The sequence below is a fragment of the Equus asinus genome, chromosome 6 (genome assembly GCF_041296235.1).
Source record: "Equus asinus isolate D_3611 breed Donkey chromosome 6, EquAss-T2T_v2, whole genome shotgun sequence".
In the NCBI taxonomy this organism is placed as follows: Eukaryota; Metazoa; Chordata; class Mammalia; order Perissodactyla; family Equidae; genus Equus; species Equus asinus.
Window position 1 is genome coordinate 80742278 of NC_091795.1, and position 20841 is coordinate 80763118.

The following is a 20841-nucleotide window of genomic DNA, read 5'->3' on the forward strand; positions in this document are numbered from 1 at the left end:
GATCTAACTATAGACCGCTTACAAGAAACTGACTTCAAATAAAGTCATAAATAGGTTAAAAGTGAAAGGTTGGATACATGTATACCATGCTAATACTAATCAAAAGGAAGCTGGAGGGGATATATTAATATCATACAAAGAAGATTTCAGAGCAAAGAATTTTTCCAAGGATAAAGAAGGTCATTTCATAGTGATAAAAGGATCAATTCATCAAGAGAACACAGTAATCCTAAATGAACTAGGTAAATGAACCTAACAAGAAAGCTTCAAAATACACGAAGCAAAGAGAAATAGAAAAACCCACAATTATAGTCAGAGATTGCAAATCCTCTTGTCCTTATTTTACAATTTTCTACTCTCATTATATGGGCCTTTCTTCATCTCTTTAAACTATTAATCAAACTGAAGGCCCTTTTCAGATCATCTAGCGTAAATTATTCCGTTCGTTGGGTTAGTGGAATGTTTATCTTGGCGTTAGACTTCTCCATATATTTTATAATTTTTCTCTGTGAGCTCATCTTCAACAGGGGTTATTTTTCACAAGAGGCCTGTAAGTGCTCTGAGTTATTAAGGCCTCTTATGGGGTGATTTCACTATTGCTTCCTCCTACTCTTTTTGGGGTTTGCCCCTTCTGCCCTTCTGTGGTTATAGGTTTATGTTTCATTTCTAATGCCTAGAATTTTTCTTTCTCTTGCTATTGAGCTTAGCGATATTTTAACACAAAATTTTAAAGGATCATGCGACATTTTGCTGTTTGGAGAAGGTTTGGGAAATTCCCATGTCTGATTAGTTTTTTGTTTTGATTGGATGTCTGGTCTCCCGTGACAAAACTCTGAAATCAGCCTTCGCTCAATCTCCTTCCTTGTTGTCATTTGTCCTAGAATTATAAAATTACTTTATAGTGAGTTTATAATAAGTTTGTTTTTTTAAAAACTGGGAAAAAAAATGCCATTTGAGGATTACAAGTTGTCTGACTTTTAGGATGAAGACTAAAATTTGCTTTATGGAAGCTCTTCCTTTGTTTTGGAATGTTCTCACTCGAGTTGGCCCTCTTAGCTATGCTAATATAAAGCAAGGACCTACCTATCATTCCTGGTGAGGATGGCAAAGCACTGATGGAGGCCTAAAGGAGATTTATTAGTCTGAAATGTTAATATACATTGAATGGATTTGTAGAATTCCGCCTCTGAGCATTGTTTTATTTAGAGCACCACCATCGCCTAATTTGGAATCAGATTACCCTATGCCTGAAATTGGTGTGTTCTTGCAAAGTGGAGTGCGTTACTCTGGGATCAGCTGTTTGCATAAGATAAGGAGCTGGGATGGCGAAGAATGTGGGGGAGAAGTGCTCACTTCTTCAGCTTAGACTGGAGAAAACAACAGTGCAAATGACCCAGATGGTCCTGGCACAGCCCAAGGGGACCTGGGAGTTGGCATCCCACGCGGGATGCTGTTTTAACCTGATCATCCCAGCTTTCGGGAGATGTCTTGACAGGTATTCTGTTTTGATATCCTTACTGTCAGTAACGCATGGAAGAGGCAAATTCTGGAGCAGGACAGGAGGGCTTGGGAGGCAGATCTCAGATGTGAGTGAGAGCAAAACACTACTTCCTGGAGCTGGGGTGGGGGGGGGGCTTCCCTTAGACTTGGACTCCCAGGAAGGGCAATGGTTGGGAGATGCCTGGCGGTGGGAGGAGGTTTATCCCTGGTCACATGGAGGCAGTGGGCAGGTGACATGGGCAGCGGGCTTGTAAAGGGCTTTGAAGTTAGCGCAGGGCTGCAGGCTCTCAGCAGAGCCACTCTGAGAACAGTTATAGGATACTTTCAGGGATGTACTTCCCTTTTCCCTCCTAAGATTTCAGGCAATATTGTTAACTTGGCTTTGACTGTGGTGCAGAGAATTAGGACAGAGCCTGGCCCATGCTTTGGGCAGAAGGCTGCAGCCTGCCTGGCTCTGGGTACAGCGTTGTGGGGGTGGAGACAGCCGGGCAGAGAGCGGCAGGAGGGGAAGCTGAGCAGGGCGCGAGGGCTGCAGCACAGAGGGCTTTGCAAGCCATTTGAAGGAACTGGACTTTAAGTTACAGGCCCTGTGGAGCCATTGAAGGATACTAATGATGTGACCAAACTTATACTATCTTGAAAGAAAAAGAACCCAGAATAGCTCATAAATTTGTAGACAGCTATAGTGGACATCTACTGTCTTTGTCTGGCCAGCACCTCTTCCACTCTCCTGCAGTAACAGAACCCCTCTTTCCTATGGGGAGCCTGTTCCATGTGATTTGGGTAGAGCTGACAGTAATCTTCTCAAAAATAGGGAGGGAGCCAGTGACCCAGGTGGGGCCAACAGGAGCACCTGACCTCCTGGCCACAAGTTCTGGTTCAGGGAAGGGCCTGTGATTCAAGTTTGGGCCAGTGAGTTGGGCCCAGGGCTTTTCCGACAAAGCTGCTAGGAATGATGAACTCTTTCTGGTGATGTTCCTAAACTAGTAGGATATGAATCTAGGACTCCTGATGGCCAAGAATTCTTCTTGCCACGTGCAGAGAAAATATTTGAGAGACGGCATCCAAATATTTGAGACAGAGTCAAAAGGCTGTAGTTTGAGGCACAGGATCCTCCCATGGGTAACGCCAAGTAGAAACAGGCAGTTGGAGGAGACACAGAAAGGACCCCAAAGACATTGTTGAACTACTGGATCTAGCCATTCCTGAAGTCTATGGGATCTTTCCTTTTACATCAACCAGTAATTTTTTTTTCTTGCTTAACCTAATTTGTCACATTTCTCTTACTGATAAGTGAGAGCTCTCACCAACAGTTGTGTGTTCTCCCTGATTTGTTCTTCCCCAGATTCAATATTTTCAATTCACTTGACATTTGAGATGGTTTCTAGACCCCTCCCCTGCATCCTCCTCTGGATGGAGATGTCCCTACTAGTGTCCCTGGGGATCTTCTCTCTAAGGGTTGTATTATAATAAAGTACATGATGGCCTCTTCTCTGAAGAAGTTGACATAGAAGGTTGATACTCGTAGATCAGATACTGGGGAGGCCTTTTGGGGATCTCAATCACTGCAATATATGGTTTGAGGTATCTACACATCTATAAAGAATGATGCAACTTGGCTCTGCCACAGGGAGTTCACAGAATAACTTCAGTTTCTAGGTGGGAGGGACAGGAGAAAGGAGTGTGTCCTCATTTATGGCCAAAAGGATCCCAGGGCTGCCCTGAAATATAGATGAAACTGCTCAGTCATCTTAACTGGCCATTTAATGAGCCGATCCATAATTTAAAAGCGGCTTTAAGAAACTGCAAGTGGAAGGGGGCAGGGAGACACTGGGGCCAGACCTGTCCTTATCAAGATCTGAGGGGGGGTGTGTGTGTGTGTGCATAGAAGGGAATAGTGAGCGCACTTCCTTCCGAATCCTACAGGGGTTTCCATAATCCCCTTGGTTAGGGCGAGTGGGGAACCTGCTTCACCAGAACAGGCCTGGGTTCAGACTCCTGGGTGGAGAATCTCCTCAAGTGCCCCTTACAGAGTGCTCTGAACCTCCCCAAGTCCTGCTCGTCACTTAGGAAGTACACACAAGACTAAAACCCTGATGTCTACAATTTTGGGTGTTCCCAAGTCCTATGGCCTTATGGGGTCACCTTGCCTTTTAATAGGCAACACAAAATGGACCCAACTCTCAACCCACAGTAGAGGGAAACCCAGGGCTTCCTGCAGTACTTCTGGGGATTTCTTCTCAATCTTCTTACTCTCTTTCTGTTGAATCTGTCCCCTCTGTCCTTCCTCCCTCCCTTCCTTTCTCTTCTCCCTTTCTCTTTTAATTTTTTTTGCCCCCTGAGGCTGTTTTCTTCTTTCTATCGAGTGTCAAGACAAATGTAAAATGTAGATCCTTTTCCTTGATTTCCCCAAAGTAGCCCTAGCATAGGGCATTTGTGACACATTTTTCCTGCATATGATTGGGAGAGCTGTGTTGCATCTTAGCACAGAAAACACCTTAAAGTTGAACATCAGATATTTCCTTGGCCACGCCCCTCCCAGCCATCTTGTCTCCTTGAGGCCCAGTCACCACCATGTTTCCAGGCCTCTCTCTCTCTCTCTCTCTCTCACACACACACACACACACACACACAGCCAGCCTCCCATAACATCCTTTCTCCTGTGAGCAGCTCATCCCCACTCCGGCCCCAGACTGCCTCAGGGCCAATCTCTGCCTGCCCAGAAAACATTAAGGACCAGCTTGGAAATTACTTTTTCCTTTAACACAATCAAATTATTTGTCTTAACTCCTTCCCCTACCAGTCTCTACGGGCATGGAAAGATTCCTCATCTCTCCGACAGGAATTATGCCACCCCCTTAGACGGCAGGAGTGGCCAGAATAATTTTGCTTGTTGTTTAAATTGCAGCTTTTTCTTTCCTGCTGCTCAAGTCTAACTATAGCCCAGAGATGTTTCCATCAGCCCCACCTGCCTAGTTCCATCCATCCTCCCCTCCCTGGCTCCATCCCTCCCTTGTCAGCATCTCCCTAGCCCTGCCCTACCTGCCCAATGCAAGAGCCTTCTCCAAACAGCCCAGGCCCTTACTTCCCAGGACTTGCTGTCCCCAAGCTGGAGGACCAGCCACGGGGTGCCTGGAACCATAGGAAACCCTCTTCCCCCTCCTCCAGCAAGGTCTTAGGGGCCCTGCTCCTTGTCTGGGGCACTGTCTTTATGTGGCCGAGGGTCTCAGTGTGCAGTTCAAACCCAGGGCCCTTAGAATTCTACGTGAACAAAGAATGGTGAGCCCTGGCAAGTCGCTGGAGCAGCGAGCTGATGGGAAGCATCAGAAAATGTTCATCTGTCTCAATCAGAGCTCCGCTGCATCCTGGGCCCTGGATGGACGCAGTCAGGCTGGAATTTGGTCTCCCAAATGTTGCGCAAACTGCAGACCTGGCTCTTCTCTACTGCTTGGGCTGCCCCCTGGGGGTCCCTGTGGTCAGCCTGGGGAGGAGAAAGGAGCCATGTCCCAAATCAATATATAGGCTTCTGGGCTGGTTCTGCCATAAACTCATTTCAACTGTTGGACACCCCCAACCCCTATTTGGGCCTCTGTCTCCTTGTATGAAAAATGAGGGGGTGGACTAGATGAGGCCCAGAGACCTAGAGCCCAGGCCTGGGAGGGGACCATCTTAGCTTCGGGCAGGAGCTCATTATGGTGCCAGGAGCCAGGCCCACCTGCTGGGGGCAGAGGCTGTGCAGCCCTGAGCTGGAGGGATTGAGGCTGTGCTGGCTCCTGGCCTTTGCAGGTCCAGGGTGCTGGAGTTCCGAGGGCCCGAAGGGAGGCCAGTATGGCTGGGCGTAGCAGGGGAGGGGGAGTCACTGAGGAGGAGGCTGGAGAGACGGGCCGGGCCTCGCAGGTCCTGGGAGGAGTCAGCGTTTCACCTTAAGTGCAGGGGAAAGCCACTGAGGAGGTTTCCAGTGGGGGCCTGGCCTGATCTTGATCTATGTTTTTAACAGATCACTCTGCCTCTGTGGGGAGAATAACATCCTTTCTCCTGTGAGAACATCCTCCTCCTAAGAGGAGGCCAGAGAAGAATCCAGGGACATCCTGCGGGGCTAGTGCAGTGGTCCAGGCAAGAGAGGAGGGTGCCTGAGACCAGGTGAAGCAGTGGAGGTGGAGAAACGTGCATGGATTCAGGGTATGTTTGGGGGCAGAAATGGTCAGTTGTTGTGATAAATGTGGTGGTGGTGAGGATACTGGACAGCCTGGCTCCCTGAGCACCCAGTTTAGGGCCACACTCACTAGCACTCAGGTACTTCTTTCTGGCCGCTTATACATCAGTGGGGGCTCAGCCAGCCTCCAGAGGAAGGATAGTCAGGGGAGTGAGGCTCACCAAACTTTGCTGCCAGTTGAGAAGGTGACTGACGTAAGAACCTCTTGCCTCCCTCACAATGATGCCAGGAGGGGTGGGACCTGGTGGGAACAGAAGGTGGGGAGCCTGTGGCCAGGGGGTGGTGCTTGGCTTCCCACTGGATCAGCATCGGGGCAGCACACCCCAAATGTCAGTGGTCTCCAATTCCTGAACCGTCTTCTTCAGCTGCCTATTCTCTGCAGCAGTGAGGACCAGCTCCCAGCTGGCTGGCCAATCCAGTGTCAGGAATCCTCTCTTCCGAGAGATGGTTCACACTCGACTTGGTCTGCTCCAACTCCCAGAGGCCTTTGGGCTGATTTCCTGCTTCAGGGCTCTACGGCCAGGTCTGATTGAGTCAGGTTTGCCTAGTAGGAGGGTGGGGTGCTCTTTGGGAATGGAGAAAGAAATGAGCTTCCGTGGCACAGGGGAAGCGAGAGAGCAGCAAAGAGGGGCTTGGTGTGAGGGGGTGGGCTATTTGCTAAATAAAATTTAAATCTTTGCCATGGTTTCTGCCAAGAAGAGAGAAGTGGCTGATGAAAACCATATGTCTCTAAGTAAGTGGAACGAGGAGCCCTGCTTTGGTGTGTGTTAAAGATGTGTCTGTTGGTCGTGCAATGGAAAAATCTCTATTTTAAAGAATACAATGTTAAGAGGCACTCTGAGACAAACCACATTTCGCAATTAAGTCGTTTACAAGGTCAGCAAAGGAAGGACAAAATAAACCAGCTGAAAAAGTCTTGCTCAATACCAAAATTTGTTTAAAAGTTCAGTGTTACAGTCTGAAACTGTAATGTAGGCTTGTTATATCGTTTTACAAAAATAGCCAAAAAGATGAAACTCTTCAGGGATGGAGAAGCAATTAAAAATGCGTTAAGTACTGGTGCAGATATTGTATTTCCTGGTGTTTTAAAAAAGAATAATTTTTTTAAATGCTATGTCATTTTTAACTTCTAAATTGACCCTGAGGCAAGCTAAACCCAGAGATATAGACAAACATAACTACTGCTCACTCTTTGCAGAACGGAATTCGAGTTTCTTCATCCAACGTTCAAATTCCAACATAATGTGGTTCCAACTGGCCTTCTCTGAATTTCCTCCTCTGAATGCTGCTGCTGGCCCTGCCAGCCCCATGCCCCGCCCTCTGTCCTGTTTGCAGGCTGCCACCTGCGCAGCTTCACAGGGCACTTACCTGCCCCCGAGATGCCCTTCCTCCTGGCTGTGTGGAAGAATGTTAGTCATTCTTCAAGGATATTAATTTCCAAATTCTATCCATTCCATTATCATTTCTATTTGATTCTTTTGCATGGAGATTCCAACACTTTGGTGAAATTCTCCATTTTGTCATCTATTTTTTTGCATATTAATCACGATTATTTGAAAATCAGATAACTCCAATATCGGGATCACCTGTGGGTCTGTTTCTATTATGGAGATATATTTTTGGCTCTGCTCCTGTTATATTTCATCAGAGAGGATTTATTTTGGCTTTTCTGGAAGGCAACTGGAGTATGGGAAGGCCATGCTAATCCAGCCGGGGCGGAGCTGGTTTGAAGCTGCCGCCAGACTCCGTGAAGGCTGTTCTGTTTCCTGCCCGCCCTTCCTGGAGTGCCTCGCCCCCCTGGGTTCTCACTGGGAGCCGGGGTTGTTTTCCAGGGCCCCTGCTCTTCGGAGGACCTTCAATTCCAAGTTTGTTTCCCCAGCCGCATCTTACTGCCAATGATTCCGCTCAGCTGGCCGCTCTCTCGGCTGCACTCTCTGCTCAGCCCTGCACTACCCGGTGGGTGATGCTCGTGAATTGGGAAATGGCTTCAGGGAAAAGGGCCTCAGAATTTTCAACCAACCTACTGTCCTTCTCTTCTCCCAGACATCTTGGCCCTCAGGTCCTGCTCGCCTGGATATTTTGAACTCCAAATTTTTCTCCTCGCCCCATGAGATCGTCAAAACCTCCCACTCAAGTTCTCAGCTTCTTATCTACCACTTTCTGCTTGGTTTTCGGCCTCCGGGCCCTGGGCTGCTCACGATTCAGAGATGCCTTGAGAAGAGCAGCACCGAATGTCACCTCCATATGCTCCCTTCTCCCTGTGATTGTGACCTCTCATGTCCTGGCTGCCTGCAAACAGATGGCTTTGGATTTTGTCCTGTTTGTTCTTGGTGAGAGAACTCGTCTCTGATGAGCCCCTCTGACACACAGGAAGTGGAATCCTCCATCCGCTTCAGTAGAATAAGCTTCCTGAGGGCAGGACCTTGTCACCGCCACCACTGTGATCCCAGTAGATCTCATCCACGCCTATAAATATCACCTGTGCCTGGACTTTCCAGATGTCCGTCTTCAGCCAGAGCTCTGTTCTTAGCTCTGAGCCCCACGTATCTCACTGCCACTTGTCATCTCCTCGTGGCTGTCGCACAGAAACTCAACATGTCCAAAATCTTGTTCTTCCCCCCAAATCTGTCCCTCCCCCAGACTCCCAGCTCAGGAGGAAGCGTCTTTTCCATCCACCCTGCAACTTACGTCAGAAACCCGAGCGTCACCACTGACAATTCCCGCTCCTTCCCCTCCCACATCCAGTCTCCCTGTGTTGCCGATTCCACCATAAGATGCCACCTGAACTCATCCAGTTCTCTCCTTCTCACCACCACAGCCCTGTCCCAGCGGCTGTTCCCCTCCCATTCATTATTCAGAAGTCTCCTCACATCCTTCCCCAAAGCCAGGCTGGCCTCCTTCCAACGTGTTCGCCAGCCACTGGATGAGCAGAATGACCCCTTGAAAACAAAAATCTGATTACGTCATTTCTCTGCATAGCACCCTTCAATGACATCCCGTTGCTTTTAAGAAAGTTTTGAAGAGAGACTCTCAAGAAGCCACCAGCCCTGCAAGTTCTTCCCTGAGCCCCCTGGCCCTTGCCCTTGACACACATTCCATCCTTAGGGCTTCTCAATTCTGTCCGCACCCTGAGTTCCTTTTGCCCCAGGGCCTTTGCACATGCTCTTCTCCTGCCAGGAAACAGCCGTCTCCTCTCTTGTCTGCCTCTCTCCTGTTCATCCTGCAGGTCTCTGCTAAATGTCCCCTTCTCAGAGGAGCTTCTCTGACCCCTAGACCTGGGCAGGTGCCCCTATGAGTTCCCTGTCATGGTCTCCTGTGCTCTGTTCATAGCACTCAGCACGGTGGGAAAGATACAGTTAATCACGTGATTATTGGATACATTTCTCCCCTGCTAGACTTTCATCCCCTACAGGCCAGGGGCTGTTTGTCTTGGTCACCACTACAAACCCAGCACTAGCAAAGTGCCTGGGACGTCTTAGAAGATTTGTAAATAATTTTTTTAATAAGTCAATAAGAGATGGACAAGGACAGCCGGCCACCCCCAGCCCCAGCCTCCCAGCAGAAAGCAGCGCAGGGAGCGCCGAGCAGAGAGGGCGGCTGGGATGGGGTTCCCAGTTAGCAAGCATCTGAGAGTGTGACTATAAAACTAAGGAATTCTAAATTGCTGTCTAATGCAGTCTTATTGCCGAGCTTAAGGCACTGGCCGGGGAGCCAGCAGATCTGGGTTCCAGTCCCAGGTCTGGCACAAATCACCACAACTAGCATTTTTATAATGTTTCGCAGTTTACAAGGCATTTCCACAGATACGATCTCATTAAACCAGCTTGGTGACCTCCAGCAGGCAGCCTTTAGAGGCCTGTGGGGAGGGAGGAGCCCGGGACAAGCTGGGTTCCAGACCCGACTCTGCCGTTGTCTCCCCACGTGATCTCAGGCAAGTTTCCTCTCGGCCGGGTCTCCTCCTCTGTGAATGAAGAGTCCAACGAGATGATCTTTAAGGTTTGTCAGTGGCGATTTAGAACTAAAAATTCAGGACTGCTCCAGTCAGAAAGCAAAGTGGCACAAATAGCAGGGCAGCACTCTCAGAGGCTCCTACTGGTACATGGGTGCCCAGCTGGGGGCCATGTGAAAACAGTACTCGCGTAGGCTGATTTGTATAGTGTTACCAGGGCTCGCAGTGTAGAAACCTGGACTTGTGTGGGTGGTTTATATGAGAGCCCATGCCAGGAAGCAGGAGAGAGGGAAGGGGAGAGAGGCGGGGAGAGAGGAAAAGCCCAGCTAGGTGAGTGTGTCCCCGTCACTTCGGTCTCAAAGGGCCGTGACCTCCCCCAGTCCTGCTGAGAGGCCGCAGAACCCCTTCCAGAGCCGTGGCCCAGAAGCGCGGGCGTGGGAGCCTTTCCCCGGCAGCTCCCACCTTCAGTGGTGGACCGTCACTCCCAGGAGTGTCACTGTCGACTTCTGGGCTGTGCTTACCGTGCTGAGGAGGCTTCTTGGTAGGCAAGTCCTGGGGCAGAAAATACAGAGACTCCTTGAGGCAACACTCTGACATGGACTGAGTTCACTGAGAACAGTTCCTGCAGCAGCGTCTGAAGTCAGGGTGGGACCTGGGGCACCAGGACACCTGATTCAAGCCCTAAAGGGGCAGGAGTACCACCGTTCCGCCAGCCCCACTCAAGAACGGGTGCCAGGGCTCTCCTTCGCACCCCCACCAGTTCTCTGCCCTCTGAGCGTCGAGGCCCCCCCACCTGCTTTTCTGCGGAGATTTTTGGCATCCTTAGCCGTTGAAAATCGGGATGGAGGGTGTCTGTCCACCTGGGCCGTTCAGATGGGGCTCAGCAGAGCCTTGAGAATCAAGCTGTTCTGCTGAGCTGTTCTTGAGCGACGGCCTGGCCAGATCTGTGTGATGGAGCTCCTGCCCCACAATGAGGAGGTGGGTGGTTCATATGCCTCCTCCCCATGGGCAAGGCAGGTGCTCCCTGAAAGGTTAACAAAGGGTCTGTCTGCAGGCTGGGGCTTCCAGGCCTGGCAATGGCAGTGCTCCTGGTCAGGAGACCCTCTCCCCGCCTCCCTGGTGGTACAGTGCCTCCTCTCTGTCCTTTTATAAACTCTGGACCCTGCCTCCCTCTGCCTTCCCTGTGGACGCTCAAAAGTCCGATTTGTTAAGAAACGGAAGGAACACTGGCTACTTCAAGCCTTTTCCTCTGCTGTAACAATTCAACTTTTTCCCCAGGTAGTGTGAATGGGAGACTAAAGGAAAAAAGTCTCTTATGAGAAGGTAGAAAAGAACATAAAGATTTAAATTTCAGGGTACTATCTGTCCGTGTTCTTCCTCTGGGTGAATTTTTTTTTTTTTTAAAGATTTTATTTTTTTCCTTTTTCTCCCCAAAGCCCCCCAGTACATAGTTGTATATTCTTCGTTGTGGGTCCTTCTAGTTGTGGCATGTGGGACGCTGCCTCAGTGTGGTTTGATGAGGAATGCCATGTCCGCGCCCAGGATTCAAACCAACGAAACACTGGGCCGCCTGCAGTGGAGCGCGCGAACTTAACCACTCGGCCACGGGGCCCGTCCCTAGGTGAATGTTGTTAACCCCCAAGTAAATGTCACTCTCCTCTGGGGAGGAAAGGGTCTCTTTTCAAAAGTTTGGGTCTAGGTCTTTCCTTCTCTAACTGTACCCCACCCCCACCCCAGATTCGGATAATAAAGAATTTGGGTGGCTTATGTCCCAGGTTCACAGGAGGTAACCTCTAAATCTTCGGGATTTCCTCAGTGATAGGAGCATCTTCGTTATCCATAGTGGCCTGCTCAGACCATATCTGAGTTCATGCTAATGAGATGACTCAGGACAGGGCTGGCCGTGCCAGAATGACACAGAATTAAAGGGTTGGGGTTTTGAGCCAGATGATGTCAGCCCAGCCTCTGGGGAGGGGAGGGGGCAGGAGCTTAAGTTCAGTCATGTGACTGATGCCCTAGTCAATCACGTTTGCATAAGGAAGCTTCAATAAAAACCCTGGACACTGGCATTCGAGTGAGCTCTTCCTAGTTAGTGTTGCACGTCGACTGTCCAGGAGGGTGATGCGTCCAAAGGGCACAGAAGCTTCACATCTGAGACCCTCTCAGACCTCACACTGTGTGTCTCTTCACTTGGCTGGTCCTGATTTGTACCCTTTATAATAAAACTGTGGTCCTAAGCATGGTGGTTTCCTGAGTTCTGCGAGCTGTTCTGGTGAATTAGCAAACTTGAGGGGACAGTGGCCGCTTGGCCAGAAGTGCAGGTGGCCTGGGAAGCCCAGAACTTGCTGCTGATGCCTGAAATGCGGAGAGTCTGGCGGAGGACCGTGCCTTCGATGGTGAAGTCTGCACGAACTCCAGGGAGTTAGGCGCCAGACTTGCATTGCACCCAGGGGTATCCGTCTGCTTCCTACTGCCGCCTGGGGAGCCCTACGCATCTGTCAGGAGGCTCGGTCTCCTCCAAACATCGCCCATCCCCACTTTCAACCCAGAAGCCAGATACAGAGCAGGGAAACTGGCCTCGAGTGGAGTCTGGGCAGGTCTAGCATAACCGGGGAAGGTGATGTGTGGTGTGGTGAGCAGCCATCTCGCTTGAAGGCCATGGGCAGTGGGGGGTGTGCCTGGCCAGAATTCCCCCCAAATCTCCCTCCCCCACTGTCAGTGTGTCCGAGCTCCAGCCTGGCTCGTCTGGCTGGTGAGGGTCACCTGGGCCAGCTGGATCAGCCCCTCAAGTTACTCTTACTTCAGCGTCTGCCCCCTGGCCTGGCCACAGTCTTTCCATGGTGTGTGCGACGGAAGTTTATTCTCTAAAACTGCTCAAATCTTCCTTGCAAGCTTCCTCTCCCTAGACTTGCCATTAATGATATTTCAGTGTCTTCCAAGTTGAATGCTTTCTTTCCCATTCAAATATTTCGCCTATCTGAAGATTTTCTGTTTCTAGCCTCTCCACCATAACAATCCGACTCTCCCCCAGGCTATGTAACTGGGAAACAGAAGAACTGAACTAGTCCCTTGAAGTAAATATTCAGTGGTTGAGGGTTTGTATCTCCTTCTTTACCCCAAGTCAGTATCTGGGTGCATGAGGGGGATCCCCCGGCAGTGGGGAGGTGTCCTTGGATCCATGCTTGCTTTCTGCATTTTCGCTGGAGTCCAATGAGGCATGACCGTCACAGCATGCCTCCTGGGTAAGGTGCCGACATGCACCTTGGGAGTCTGTGGTGTCCCATTTGTCCCTGGTGCCTTAGTGGGCTCTCCATCCTGGCCAGGCCTTTGCCTGTGCTCTCAGCCCCTCTCAGCCTCTCCCTGCGGCATGTGGGAGTTTCTGGGTCCCCTGCGTGGTTAGGGAAGCCAGGAGCCCTGCCTTGGTCAGGGCTCCCCTGCCACCGGGGCACCTTCACTCCGCACGTGCTGGAAGTGGCAGAGAGCATAAGGCAGACTTCTGGAGGCGTGCAGTCCCCGCCCCAACCCGTGAGCTCAGGGAAGCGTGACTCCAGCTGAGATTCTCCCCATCCCCAGGTTGTTTCTAAGCACCTCAGCGCTGCCATCCTTGGGTAGTGAGCTCATAATAGTCTGGCTTCCTCGCTGCCTTCTTCATCCCTTCTGTTCCCAGGACCAGAAGACCTTCCATCCTTTTTCTTCCTGCCTGCCCGGGATGCCCCTACAGAGACCAGTCTCTGCATCTCCAGGCCTGCCTCTTGCCACACCAAAGGAATTTAGAAAATCCTTTCTCCAGACAAAGGGTTTCTTTCCTCCCTGCCTGGTTGCTGGAAATTCAGACAAAAATCTAGTTGATATTTGGAGCTGGGCAATGACTTGCTCCAGCAGAATCTACCCTCGTCCCCAATACTGAATAACTGCCACTGGTGGAGCCCCCGGGATACGAGACACACAGGCTGAGGAAATAGAGCTGAAACTATTTCAGAATGTAATATCTCATTTACACGTCCCTTTAATAATATTTATGGTGGGCCTAGCATGTACCAGGCACTGTTAGAATATAAACACTCCTTGAAATTGTTTTAATAATTGCTTCATTAAGATATGACTGACATACCATACCATTCACCCTTAAAGTGTACCATTCAGTATTTTTTACTATATTCACAGAGTTGTACAACCATTACCATCACCTAATTTTAGAATATTTTCATCACCCCAAAAAGAAACCCTATATTCATTAGCAGTAACCCCCAGTCTCCCTTCCCCCTGGCTCTTGGCAACCACCAATCTACTTTCTGTCTCTATTGATTTGTCTATTCTGGACATTTTAAATAAATGGAATCATAGAATATGTGGCCTTTTGTGACTGGCTTCCTTCATTTAGTATGTTTTCAAAGTTCATCCATGTGGTGCCATGTACCAATGCTTCATTTATTTTTATTTTTATTTTTTGGTGAGGAAGATGGGCCCTGAGCTAACATCTGTTGTCAATCTTCCTCTTTTTGCTTGAGGGAGATTGTCCCTGAGCTAACATCTGTGCCAATCTTCCTCTATTTTGTTTGTGGGATGCTGCCACAGCATGTCTTGATGAGCAATGTGTAGGTCTGCACCTGGGATCCGAACCCACAAACCCCAGGCTGCTGAAGTGGAGTGTATCAACTTAACCACTATGCCGCTGGACTGGCCCCAATACTTCATTTATTTTTATTTTCAAATAACACTCCGCTGTATGGATATGCCATGTTTTATTTATACATTCATCAGTTAACGAACATTCGGGCTGTCTCCACTTTTTGGCTAGTATGAATAATGCTGCTGTGAACATTCACGTACAAGTTTTTCTGTGGACAAATATTTTCATTTCTCTTGGTATATACCCAGGAGGGGAACTGCTGGGTCATCTGTATTAAAAAACAAAATTCATCTGAGTAAATTTTCAAGATCTTATTGGCTGTATTCAATAATTTATGAATGAGGCAGCATCCAATCTAGCAGACAGAAAGGAGCTCCAAGAAGCTGTACAAAATGAGAGACTTTTATAGGCAGAAGGGAGTGGAAACAAGGAAGTTACCCCATGCCCAAAGCGGGCTGGTTGTGGCAAGGTCACTTCCCTTTAGGGGACGGCAGGGGTCTATCAGGCAGATGACCTTACTGGAGCTCCTTAGGTGATCTTTGATGAACTGCTTTAGGATTCCATCTCTGGGAACACTGAAACTGTAATTAATCTCATTTTGGTGGCATGGGGCTTACTTAGCATAGGTGACTCCATTTGGGGCCTATCGTCTTGTTTTTAACACATGGTAACTCTGCTTCACATTTTGAGGAACTGCCAAACTCTTTTCTAAAGTGGCTGCACCATTTAACATGCCCACTAGCAGTGTATGAGGGTTCCAGTTTCTCTCCATCCTCACCAACACTTACTGTCTTTTTACCTTGGGCCCATTCTGGTGGGTGTGCAGTGGTAACTCACTGTGGTTTTGATTTGCATCCACTAATGGCTAACGATATTTTGCATCTTTTCACATGCTCATTGCCCATTTGTATATCTTCTCTGGAGAAATGTCTAAATGCTTTGCTCATTTTTTAGTTGGACTATTTATCTTTTTATTGTTGTGTGGTAAGAGTTCTTTATATATTCTGGGTACAAGTTCCTTTTCAGCCCTTTTTGAATTTTAAGAGACACTTAAATCAACGTCAGAGTAGGGTTTGCACTTTTAACAGTTGGTAGAGTTCATTGCAAGGTGACAGAAACCTTGCAAAGAACGCATTCCATCCCACACAGAGGGTTCATGCAGGGGCAGACCCTGGAGGGGAAGGATGCAGAATTGTTGGGACAGGCCTGGGCCTGCTCTGTTCACCTACACCCCTTTCAAAACCCCCACTGGAGTTTGAGAGATTTAACAGGCTAGAGAAGGGTAGGGATGCTGGTTGGTTAGTGTATTGAAGGCAGAATCATATGGGAGATTTTTCTTTCTTTCTTCTTCTTCTTCTTCTTCTTTTTTGCTGAGGAAGATTTGCCCTGAGCTAACATCTGTGCCACAGCATGGCCGCCGCCAAGTGGTGTAGGTCCACACCTGGGAACTGAACCCAGGTCACAGAAGTAGAACACGCAGAACATAACCACTAGGCCACAGGCCGTTCCCTCTTTTTTTTTTTAAGGAGCATAGGCTTTTATTTCATGAGCAAACGAGACGGTACATAGAAAAGCGTGTTAGAATTACAAAGGGCTATGCTAATGTGAGGTCATATTCTTACCGTACTATTGTTATTTGTAGGCAATGAAAACCCCCTCTAAGATGAAATCACAGAGCTTGTGGGGGAGGTGGAGGAGGCACGGACTGAGGGTGGATATGAGGGAGAAAGAGCGAGCAAGAGAGAAAGAGAGAGAGATCTCTGTGATTTCTGGCAGATTCCCTTACCACCTGTAGAATAATTTACTTCATATTTTTCTTTAAATGGACTCCTATTTCTTTTCACTAAACAGATATATTTATAAAGGAAACTCTCTATCAAGGTTATTAATGGCAAACCTGCATCATTTTCAAAATGGAAGGAACCATATAAACAAATATAACAAAAACCAAACCGTGTTATTAAGTTCTAGCTGGAGGCTGTTGCTTTCTGGGCCTGGAAACCTCTCCCGACTTCGCAGCCTGGCTCACCTGTCCTTGCCCCTCAGTGTTCTGCCCAAATGGCACCTCCTCGGGGAGCCTCTGCAGCCCCCACCCCCATCCTTGCTGCGTTTCTTCCAGGGCACTTGTCGGCTATTTGAGGGATGTTGTTTTTCCTATGCGTGTCTGGCACCGCCGGGGCAGGGCCCTGTCTGATTCACCCTGTCCCCACCTCCCAGCTCAATAAATAGTTGACGAATAAGCAGCTAGGAGCTCTGAGCTGCAGGAATGTTCCCTAGTTTGTTTTGTTCTCCTTTTAGGGGGTGTCAACCAGGTGTTAAAGGCACACACCAGCGCCACTTGCACCTCAATGTAACAGGAGGACTGAGGGGGACATGGGTGGGAAGCAGCCCTCTGGGGTGTGATCCTCAGCTCTCTCGGCCCCCACCCCCTACCCCACGCTGTGGGAATCCCCAGGCCTGCAAGTGCCATCTAAAATCCTATACTTTCTTCCAGGCCCAACTTTAAAAAGCAATAATATTGTTCATCCTTGACTGAGAACTCATTATATGCCTTGCTAAATAAGAGCTTTATATATGCAATTTAATTTTATCCTTGCAATAATCCTATAAAGTAGGTTTTTATGATTCCCATTTTACAGATGGGGAACTGAGGCTTAGAGCAGGTTTATGACTTGCCTAAGGTGACGCAGCCAGCCCATATTCCTTTTTTTTTTTAAGATTAGCCCTGAGCTAACATTATTGCCAATCCTCTTTTTTTTTTTCCTTCTCCCCAAAGCCCCCCAGTATATAGTTGTATATTCTAGTTGTAGGTCCTTTTAGCTCTGCTCTGTGGGACCCACCTCAGTGTGGTTTGATGAGCCAGGCTAGGTCTGCACCCAGGATCCGAACCAACAAAACCCTGGGCTGCCCAAGCCAAGCGAGCAACTTAACTGCTCAGCCCTGGGGCCGGCCCCAGCCCGTATTCTTAACCATGACATTGTAACAACCACTTAAACGCCACCACTTACAGAGACTTCTTGCCCTGCAGTCTCTCTTCTTCTAAATACTCATAACTCAGTACTATTACCTCTCTGGTAACATCTGCTCAATCTCCTTGGCGGGGGTGGGGGCGGTGTGTGTGTCTGTTTGTGTGGCAAGTAGCTGTCTCTTGAGGGCTGGGACCACATTCCCTCATCTCTCCCCAGGGTCAGGCCAAGTACCTGGCACACTGTAGACGCTCCACTTGTGTCTGTCAAGTAAATCAAGGACTGAGGGCTCCTGGGGTCTTCTGCCAGGCCCCATCGCCATGGAAGATAGGTGGAGGAAAGTGAGCAGCTGCATTCTGAGATAGAAATTAGCTCCGTTGGAAAGCCCCAGGGATGTTTACCTAGGAGAGCGTGCGGAAAGACGTGGTGGAAGCAGGAAAGCACCACCAGCCCAGTGAGGGCGGACGCGCAGATCCTGCTGGAGGCAGGCGAGGGGGAGATGGCTTCGGGAGGACCCTCCTGGTTTGTAACACTGATGGCTTCAGAGAGAGTGGTCCTGGGGTATTTATTCCAGGAGTGTCGGGCCAGGACTGGCGGCAGCTCTGTGGTTACTGACCCAGGATCCCTCACTATAGTGGGTGGTTTCCCTCCACCCTGACCTCATCTTTGTGGAGAGTCCCTTTATTAGACCCTCTTTAAATTATCCTAATTTGATAATTAGACATCCTAATTAGATAATTTGATAACAGAGTGGCCTCTGTTCCTGCAGGGGCCCTGACGAGGGGGTGGAATGCCTCCTTCTGTGCTCTTTGCGCCCTTCTTGAGGTCAAGCTCTCTGCTTACTCATCTTTGTTTCCCTACCCCCCAGCACAGTGCTGGGGACGTGGTCCTAATCGCTAACATTTATCAAGCACTTATTATGCGCCAGCATTGTTAGCTGTATTAAGTCAAACAATCCTCACAACAATCCTATGATTATCATCCCCATTTTACAAATGAGGAAATCAAGACACAGAGAGGTTGAGTGACTTGCCCAAGGTCACATCACGTCTTGTCAGCATGTGGCAGATCTGGGACTTGAACCCAGGCAGTGTGACTCCTGAGCCAACAGTATGACTCTCGACCCTGTTGTCAGGCTGCCTTTCTGTTGGCTGTTTGGGGGTGATGTCTATTAGCCTTGGGAACCAAAAGAACCTGTTTTTGTGCCCACTCAGGCACTCAGGTAGAATGGGCAGAAGATGGAATGTAGGTCACCATGGCAACGGGATGACCTGGTCTCACAGCCCGTGAGCCGTCGGGGCTAGGTTCTGCTGCCAACAGAGAGAAGGGTGGGGTTGGCATGGGGCAGTGTTTAAGGTACCAGATGCACTGGGAGGACCTGGAAGAATACCAGGTGGGTAGATCAGGCGGGAGACTCTGGGCACAGGTGGGGCTTCCCGAGGCAGGAGGGATGAGTGGGAAAACTCTTGCCTGAAGCTGGAGAGTTTACCAGGCAGGGCAGTGGCGGCCCTTGCCTCTGCTAAACCTGCATCTGTGTAACCCAGACCAATCCTCCAAGCCCCCTCCCCTATTTGTCTCCTGATTCAGAGCCCAGGGTTTGTATCTTGTCTCGTCTCTCCAGGTCTGTGCCAACACACGCTTTCCCAAGGCCATCAGAGATCGGGGAGAAGGGAAGGGTACCATTTCCTCCTCTGCCACCACCTCAGGCATCCCTTGCCAAGGGCTGGAGCGTCTCCATTTTCCCGGAGAGAGAATAGGCTTTTCCTCCCCAGTCCCCACTCCCCGCGGGGCCAGGGCAGGGCTGGACGGAGTGGGCATGTCACCTCTCTCTGGTTTGTTGTAGGCCCTGACCTTCCTGACCAGAAATGAAATCCTGTGGTGAGTAGAGGGCCCCTTTTCCCTCCCCTTGAGCTGCAGCCTTGCTCTGAGCCAGCCTCACTCTGGTCCCTGAGTGTGGTCCCTGCTCAGAGCCACAGAGTCCTGGAGAAGAGGTTGGCACACGGCAGGCGAGACAGACCCCAGCCCTGAGGATCTGAGGTCTTGACTGGAGTTGAGTGAAACATGAGGCTTTAGGCTGCTGCACCTTTTCGGGAATCCAAGGCAAGATTTCTTCATAGAACATCACAGGGGTGGGCAGGGCCTCCTTGGGGTAATGACAAAAAGAAGGGAAGGACTTATGAAACAGGTCTGAAATCCATTTGGGCCATGCACTGGCTGGGTAAACTTGACGTGGTACTGCATCTCCCCTAGCCCTGCCTCCTTCTCTCCCCTAGCCTCTCTTTAGTGCCTGGTATGTGCCAGACACTGTGACGGCACTGGGAGTATAAGGTGAGCTATCACAGCCCCTGCTCTCATGCAGGTTGCTGTCCAGTGGGGAAGGCTCCAGGCCAAAGACACCCACCTCACAGTGTGGAGAGGCCGTCCATGCCTGCCTCACGGGGTTGCAGAGAGAGGGGCTGGCATGGGAGGCGTGTGAGTGCTTGGGCCAGGCCAAGTGCTCAACAAAAACTTGTCAGATGGATAAATGAGCTCACCAACATACTTTCGGTGGGGGTGGGGTGGGGTGAGGTTGGAGCAAGGAGACCACTTTTGGACCCTCAGGCCTGGAACCCCCTCCCCTCATTGTCTCTGCTTGGACTCCTCAGCCATTATGTTCAGCCTGGAAGCCATATTTCACACTCAGGGTTCCAGGCAAGGCAACGACTTTGTCGCAAGCGCAAGACTCCCCAGGCACAGATGGGGACTGAGGGATGGCCAGGCACAGGGAGCCACAGTGACCAGGAACAGTCATGGGTTACATTATTTCCCTTTTAAAATTAATATTTATTCGCTTTTTTAAATATATAAAAATATGACAAAACTCCAAATGACCCACAGCCTACTACCCATAGAACCCCTATTGATATTTTCTAAGAAGGAACACTTGAATAAAAGTAAACAGAATTTTAAAAAGTGATATGTGAGCATGGCTGGAAAATTCAAATAACACAGAAAGTTCTAAATGAAAAGTCAGTGTCTCCTTCCTCTCTTCCCAGACCTTCTCCTTGAAGGTAGGCACTGTTCAAAGTTCGTTTCTCATTTAGGCTTCCAGAAGAATTTTTCATAGGTAGACCCACATATATATCCTTCAGAAAGTTTATCCCATTCATACTGTAGCATTTGCCCATTCATACCATTCTGGACCTTTTTCTGAAGTATTCACCTTGGTTAGTTTTACATAGGCACATAGACACATGCCTCATTCTCTCTTAATGGCTATGAATGTTCTCTCCTATCAATGAACCATAATTCATTTTACCAATCCTATATAATGTACACTTAAGTTGTTTATGGTTTTTAGTTTTACAAATAATGCTATATTAAACATTTATGCACAAAGAGCTTGTCCAATAGGTGAGAGTAAATCCATACGAGAAATTTCTAGCCATAAGAATGCTGGGCAAAGGGTAGGTGTGTTTAAAACATTGATAGGTATGACAATATTGTCCTTTAAAAGAGCTGCACCAATTTATTCTCTCATCAATTGAGCATGACCATGCCTGCTCGTCTTTCCACTCCAGAAAGTTCAAGGACTCTTAAGTGG

The 20841-nt window shown here is 49.1% G+C and overlaps 1 protein-coding gene across 3 annotated transcripts in view; it reads left to right on the forward strand.

Moving 5' to 3' along the window:
* The first annotated feature begins 18457 nt into the window (after positions 1–18457).
* The window catches only part of CIB4 (calcium and integrin binding family member 4), a 51444-nt gene continuing 49060 nt past the window's right edge, over positions 18458–20841 (forward strand). For 2 of the 3 annotated variants that reach the window (XM_070512428.1, XM_070512427.1), the window contains exon 1: positions 19102–19136. Coding sequence is in view for 1 of the 3 variants with exons in the window: in XM_014843532.3 (XP_014699018.1) it covers positions 18598–18651; positions 19102–19136 (89 nt within the window). In the remaining 2 variants the exon portion in view is untranslated. Of the gene's footprint in view, positions 18652–19101; positions 19137–20841 lie in introns of those variants that run through there. The other variant, XM_014843532.3, reaches the window with a different exon arrangement.